The sequence below is a fragment of the Melozone crissalis genome, unplaced genomic scaffold, assembly GCF_028551555.1.
Source record: "Melozone crissalis strain CALT ecotype California unplaced genomic scaffold, PUWL_Pcris_2 ptg000002l_1, whole genome shotgun sequence".
In the NCBI taxonomy this organism is placed as follows: domain Eukaryota; kingdom Metazoa; phylum Chordata; class Aves; order Passeriformes; family Passerellidae; genus Melozone; species Melozone crissalis.
Window position 1 is genome coordinate 23,120,190 of NW_026535780.1, and position 7,514 is coordinate 23,127,703.

Genomic DNA, 7,514 nt, shown 5'->3' on the forward strand with positions numbered 1-7,514 from the left:
ATTGCAGCTTACTGAACTGACAGTTATTACAGATCGTACTGAACTGAGGATCACCCTTGGTTTCCAACATGTAAACTCCATCATTTCAGAGGGCATTTTCAACTTGAGCATCATAGGAGTTTTGAAAATACAGTTCTAACTGAAGGTAACCATCCCACTAATGATGCAGCTTTCCAGCTCTTCAGTGCTCATTAACAGAGATTGTTTATGAAATAAGTCTTTTATTTAATGCTACACAATCTGAACTGAAGGAATAGAACATTTACTTCACCTCAGGCCCAAGCTTTAGGGATGCATCCCCAAACATTTTCCAGAGTAAAACCATTTTCTCCAATACCAATCAGTGCAAGAAACATCTTTTCCATTTCTACTCAGCGTATTTTTAGACAAACTACAGCATTAGAACATTGAAGTACCTCTCCCCCATACAGCACATAGGTTGAAAGCAGATTTCTTGCCTTGTGGAGCCAGTTTGTCAGGATGTATTAATAACATTAAAGAAAAATAAATGAATTGTTACATTCTGATGTCAGGTGTACAAGTGCAGTAGTGGATTACGCTGAGGAGAATAACATTACCTATAAAAGTTAAGTGGTATACAGGTTATCCCAGAGTGACTATAATACAGAGAAACTTTATGCCAAAGTAAGTATTTACAGAGATACTGTCACAGCAAAGAGGACAGGAAGCTAGTCTCACAGAAGTAGTTCAATAAAGAGAAAATGAGTGGACAAAGACAAAGGTTTTGACTTTATATAATAAAATACCAAGTGCATTCTTTTAAGTGAATGAGTCTTTGAGACTATGGTCCTAGATTTTAGGAAGCCATTTGAAGGTCAGATGTATAGTCCTGCTGCATAGTAAGGGTTACTTGGACTGCTGGAATTTTTACATCCATTCTTAACTCTGCATATCACAGCAATTCTAGTACTGCTTCTAACTGCAGAGTAAAAACCAAAGCTCTTAAGCCCCCTCCAAAATGCCTAAGATGGGATTTTGTATAGTAGACCTTCCAGCACAATTCAGAGGTTTCTCCACTACTTTTGTGCTGTACATCTGGGATTAGAACACAGCCCAGAACACTTTAGTGGTAATTATGTTTATCTGCTCAAATGGTCTTGGCCAGAGTTATTATCCAGCTTTTTCTTGTCATTGCAACTTTAATCACATCCCATTTCTTTAAGTAGCCATATTATTTTAGTTACTTTGGCTCTTTTCCAACAGGTTTATTTTAAGCTGGTTGTGAAGGAAGGTTATTAATGGCTGGCTATTTTACATATTCCTTCAAGAGAGAAATAACCACACATTTGAGGGGGAACATGTGTGGTTGACTGCTCAAAGTATCACTAAAAATATTTAAAAATCCAGTTTTCAACTAAGAGCAGAGTTGCTTTAACCTGTTATTTGGCAAGCATTTTTCAATCCTGCCACCTCTCAAGCTTCCTCAGCCATCTACCTAAATAGAAAGGATAACAAGCATAACCAGAGTTCCTCCAGTGCATGACTTGAAGGAACATGATCCCTCACAGTAAAGGAATCCCACTTGAAATGGCTTGCAGTATTCAAGACTCCAGTACACAGGACAAAAACTAGAAGGAAGTCTCATGATTCTCATGCAGCTGCTCAGGGGTGTGCTGAACCTTGAGCTGTCAGCTTGACCACTAGTGGCTGGGCTCAAGCAGGCAGCACACCAGACAGTAAATCTGAGCAGCTTCCCTCTCCACTTTAAGATTAATTTACTGTAATGTACATTACTTGCAGTGGAATGATACTGCTCATGTTTTGGCAGGATGGGGAAAATTCCACTTTTGTATTTTTTATTATTTTATAAGGCAGATAATGCAGAAAGGTGAAACAGAATTTCTACAAGGAGTTAATCTGTGATATTGTAAAATCAAAGTACTACTTTATTAAGTGAGTTATTTTACACAATATGAACATCAATATAATTACAATTGTAAAAAATTTTTTATAACAAGTATGGACTGATTTTTTAGGATTTCCAAATAGGGCACAACTGTACATTTACACAGAATTGTCTTTGCATGAAGCCCAAGAGGGAACAGCATAAAAATATGAATGTTTCTGTAGCCCCTTCATTTTTGCTGATCAACAGTTTTAGAAAAGCAGCTGCAGGTTTGTTATGTAAGGTCTGACAGTAGAAGAGTCAATAGGTGTCATGACTTCACCTATAAAAAACAAGAACAACTCGGTTAAGCTGAACCATTACAGTGCTTATCTCTGATGAATGAAATACCATACTACTGCTTTTTATCTTATTTCAGCCTTTTATTATAACCACTTTCAGTTACAGCCTAACAACTGCCTACTGGGAAATCTCTTCTACAGTCAACACAGAAATTCAGATTTTTCTGCATTCACTTGCATAGCTTCAGGAACAAAAAGGCTCAATTGTTGGAAATATACTAAACAACTGTTTACATGACATGTTTTATTGTAACAGACCAACTGTACTTCTGTATTTTGCTCAAAGCAAAACTAACATTTCAAAGCAAGAACTAAATAATGAAGTATTCCTAAGAATGACCATTTGAAATAACATTAATCCCTTTTAAAACAACCTCTGGGCACAGTGAAATGCCAAAGCCATTTCACACATGTAAGAACTAGCTTGCTTCTTTCTTCTCTTTTTAACAGTTCAAGGGTATAACTACAACCTACAGTAGTTTTCATATTAAAAGAACTGAAGCAAGTTTAAAGTCACAGTTGTTGGTGGTAAAAAAACCAATTTGTATTACATCTTTCTCAGACAATCAATTAAAAATTAAGGTAATGACCTGTAGACAACTTTATGCCTGAACATCAGCCAATTCTGGAGGAAGTGGAGTCTTAGGATGCTTGCTTTCAAAGTGCTGTTTGAAGGTCTTGGGATCCGGCATTTGAGTCTGATTAAAGAGAGACATTAAACTTTATGCACAGTACAAGAGTTAAATAACACTACAAAACCTAATCCCCACTGTATTTTATTTTCTTTCCCCAGAAGCCAACTCCCTCCTTGATGACACTGTTATAGTGACAGAAGCACCACTAATTTAGCTGCAGGGTAGGATGGAGTATTTAACTGCCTATTTTCAGAGGTGCTTTTAAGCACTACAATCACACTTGCTTTGGCATGGTCATCAGTGGTGTTATTCTGGCTAGGTATCTTCCTGCACATCCTGCACTTCACAGGCTGGCTTGGTGGAAAACCTCCCTCCTCACCATTTTCTTTTTCAATGCCTTAAAGATAAACATTTATCCTTTACACAATCAAATCTTTATGAAAGCCATTTCTTTAGTTTACCAATAGGCCAAGGAGTTACATGGCATGAACTGAGTGTCTACTTGGCACAAGCAATCTCAGACTTTTGCTATGACACAGTTGCAGACATCGACTGCCCGAAGTGATTGGTGCTACAGCCTGATTTCACAACAAGAGGAGCTGGTTACAAGTACTTAAGTAAGCAACCCTCAATTTGGAATCCTATTTAAGACATTTGAAGTGGCAGATCTATTCTGAGACTGACTATTGAAGTGAAAATGGCAAGTTCATCCTTCAGCTCCAAAAGAAGCATTTAGGAAAATCAGCCAGAAGGAAAAGAATAATCTGATTAGTACTCAAATTTCTTTATTCTTGTCAAGTAAGTTGTTCTAGCAAAAGTTACTGGGTATCAAGCTTACATTAAAGCTTTTGGCACCACCTCTTCTCCTTTCTAGAGCAACATCCATTACCACTGATTCCAAGACAGGCCAACTCCATCACAAAGAAAATATGTTTCCACATAGAGACTAAACAAGAACTGACTGCACACTTTTTACATGTTCTATCTCATACTAAGAACACATGCAGACCACTGTAATACAAAAGGCAAAATAACCACCCAAACCAGACCTGAACACAACCTCTCAGATTTTCTATCTCAATTACCAGTACAGCTGAGTAATCTGTAAGCAAGTCACATAACAGATGCAAACTCTTCTTACAGCAACAAGCTAGACAACCACTTAAGTATTTTAGTTTCTGCTATAAAATCTAAAAATCCTGTTCTAGGCAGGGAGACAGACCTCTCCCTACAAGACTATTTTGACTTCAGTTCCTCTTACCCTACAGACAGTGCAGGTATATATCAAGGCAGCCTTGGCTGCAGCCTTCTGATCATGTCCTTGTTTCTTTTTTTGCTCAGCTTGCTTTTTGGCATTTTTCTGCTGCGACTGAATCTTCTGCTGTCCACGAGCCATATCTACAAACAAAAAGAAGACATTTAGTCTACAAACATGAGAAACTGCTGCTGCTATCTGACTGAGGAGCTGTAACCATGAGCACAATGCCCACAAGGCCTACAACTCCCATAATTCAAACACAACAGACATCTGTTCCAGCTCTTTGCTATGTAAAGCCTGTGGGTTCAGTATCACTCTTAAAATAAACACCAGAATTATTAGGCCATTCTAAGGTGTCTTCCTCTACTAAGATTCAAGCTCTATTTTTGAAAAGTGTTTTCAATAGTCAGAATAATGAAAAGTTTCCTTTACAGTTAATAAAAACTTATTCTTTTTTTCAAAAGGTACTGAAAAATTCAAGGGTTTTGTTGTTTGTGGTTTATTAAGACTCAACCTTTTCCTCTGGAACTTGAAACAAGTTCAAGAAAGGCAAATCAAAGTATTACCCAAGATGTGTTATTGTCTTCTGCTTTAGGTGCTTGTGAGCTGCTTTGAAGTTGGGAACTCCAAGAACAATAGGTCACTCCTCTTTATTGAAGGTGATTTTTACAGGTGGCTATTGTATTTTTATTTTCAGCCACATTTATGTGCATACAATTTCTTGAAAAAAAAAAAGACTGCCCCCATCAGAAGCCATCACTGCATCTAACACAGGAGCACAAAGGAAGTAAATGCCACTGCCATATGCCACTACAAGGTCCACCAGAAGACAAAACAAGACAAAAGTGTCACAATTCAGGGAGCATCAAGACATCACATTCCACAGCAGCACGCTCCACCTGCACACAGCCACCAGGACACCCAGTTCAGTCCTTACCCCACCCCCAGAGCAGACACCAGAGAGGCTTTGGGCACACCAAGAGAACAGGACTCAGCACGTGGTTATATAACCCAGCAGCCCAATTTCTGCTATTGTGTCTCTCCCAGTCCCTCCCGGCCCACGCACGGTTCAGAAGCACAGCCCTGCCACCCAAGCCCACTGTTCTCAGGACAACCAGTAAATCCTGTGCTCCCAGGAGGGCAGCAGCTGCTTGGCCCCTGCCCCTCTGGGTGACCTGGGCACTTGCCCCAGGTTTGGCACCTGCGGGACAGACACACTCATGGCTGCACCACGCCTGTCACACAATCCCTCCCATCAGGACAGTGGCCTCCCAGTGTGAGAGAAAATCCTTCCCAAACAGTGACTGACCTCGAGTAAACACATATGGAAAGCCCTTGAAAACCATTACAAAAATTAAGTTTCTATGAAACATCAACAACATGTGAAAATTCACTAGTATTGTGGGAATTTTTGGACATGTGCCTAACATGGGAGCAAAACAGTGGCCCTGAGACCCAGAACAGCTCTTGTGGATTGAGAGACACCTCTGAGGCTGCAGCCTGGCTCTTTCATGGCATCCAACACCACCATGTAACCCTCTGCAGAAGTATCAAACTTCAGTGTTCCCTCCTCTTCTCCCACCAGTTTCTCTAAAAGAAAATTCAGAAGTCCATACAGCTAATAAAATGGAACACAACAACAATTCCATTAACGAGCAGATAGAAATACATGTGGTGTCCAAGAGTTTCCATAAGGTACAACAGTCAATGCCAGTATGACTAAAAGTGCCAGTCTACATTCCACTGGATGCTACAACTACTTCAGAACACCCCAGCCAGGGCCTCATGCTGTTTATATACAGCATGGCTCAATCAGAACACTGGATTCCCACTTTAAATTTAAAAAAGAAGAAGATATATTGCCAATAGCTTTGCATACAGAAGAAGGAACAGTAGGTTTTATTTCACTTCTATTTTATCAGCATTACAGCAATCGTCCAGGAGTCAGACGGCTCCTGACAGAAAATACTCCGATGTAACAAAAAAGAATTATTTTCACAAAGTGTTTGCATATTACTTTGTATTTTAGTGCTTTGATAAGTACTACATTACAACAGCCAACCACACTGAGCTTTCACGTACTTGGCAACTGCTGGTTTTAGTTAAGACAAGAAAACACGACTACAAACATTTGCTCAAAAATATCAACCACCACACAAAGTCCAAAACCAAAAATCCAAGAGTTGAAATACTGCAAGTTACATTAATGCAGTTGAAACGGAGAAAAGTAAGGTTTAGACGAGTATTATTCTAAGAAAGTGACAAAACAAATAATCCCAAAGCTCGTTTAAAAGAACGATGAGTTCATCTACAAAGCCAAATCACTAATTTCAATTGCACAACGCAGGTAAGTGTTGTTTTCCCTATCAGGCACGCCCTCACAGAGTCCAGCAGACCAGCCGGCTGTCTTCAAATAAAGAATGGGCGGGCACGTAGGAAACAGAACCCATGGAAAAAATCTGCTGCCAAATCCTAACAGGATTTTTTGCTGCCAAATCATAGCAGCAGCAGCAGCAGCAGCACGGGCACTGTCGGGAAGCGAGGCTGAAACCCGCAGCACAGCCATACCTCACACGGGGTCATTTTCTTGTAAGTCACCGAATCCGAGCAGACTTTCAAGTCCTAAAGCTGGGCACCGGCAGCTGTGTGCGCTGTCACTGCCAGGGGCACACGGACGGCAGCTCGGGCACCGCGGCCTCCCCGGCCCGGAGCGAGGGCTCGGGCGGCCGCTCCGCCGGGGACGCCCCGGCCGGGCCCGGCCCGCGGCGCGCAGGGACGGGGGCCGGCCGCGGGCCTCGGGCGGGCCCGGCGGGGCAGGGGCGGCCGCAGCCCCACCACGTGCCCCCGCGGGAGGGAAGCGACCACGGAAAGACAGACGGACGGAGGCCGCAGCCGGGAGCGGCGGCCCGCGAGTGGCGCGCAGGCCGGGCCGGGCCGCCTCGCTTCCCCTGGGCCAGGCCTGCTCCCCTTCCCCCGCCCCACCCCGCTCCCCTAGGCTCCGCTTCCGCGGCGCTGCTCACCCGTGCGGGATGCGGGCTGGGCGGCCCTGCCGAGCGCTGTGGAGGCTCCGCGCGGCCCCGCCGCCGCCGCCGCTGCTCGGGAGGAGAACGAGGAGGAGGAGGAGGGAGCGGGACAGGCAGTGCGCGCGCGCCGGACCCGCCCCCGCGCCCGCGCGACCCGGGCGGCGCTGGCCAATGGCGGCGCGCGGCCGTTACATAACGCCGGCGTGGGGGGCGGCGGGAGCCAGGAGTGCGGGACCGCGGGTTCGCGTCCCGGCGGCGGCGGAGCGCCCTGCGGGGTTCCACCGCGAGCGGTCGGACCGGGTGGCTGAGGCCGCCAAGCCCGGCTTTGGGACCCTCGGGAGCCCCCTGCGCTGCTGCGGGCAGGGGCGGGGTCCGGTCCTGGGGCGCACC

The 7,514-nt window shown here is 44.1% G+C and overlaps 1 protein-coding gene across 2 annotated transcripts; it reads right to left on the bottom strand.

The window, feature by feature from the left end:
* Positions 1–201: 201 nt before the first annotated feature.
* On the bottom strand, positions 202–7,243 carry ZNF706 (zinc finger protein 706). Of its 2 annotated transcripts, none has more exons than XM_054295580.1 (4): positions 7,122–7,243; positions 4,105–4,241; positions 2,810–2,906; positions 202–2,189 (listed from the first exon to the last, which is right to left on the bottom strand). In XM_054295580.1, exons 2-3 carry the CDS (start codon positions 4,237–4,239, stop codon positions 2,811–2,813), a joined length of 231 nt encoding a protein of 76 aa, XP_054151555.1. In that variant the 5' UTR covers positions 4,240–4,241; positions 7,122–7,243; the 3' UTR covers positions 202–2,189; position 2,810. The 2 variants fall into 2 exon arrangements, with proteins under 2 accessions (XP_054151555.1, XP_054151549.1); XM_054295574.1 differs by having other exon boundaries at positions 2,799–2,906; positions 7,122–7,240.
* Positions 7,244–7,514: the final 271 nt, after the last annotated feature.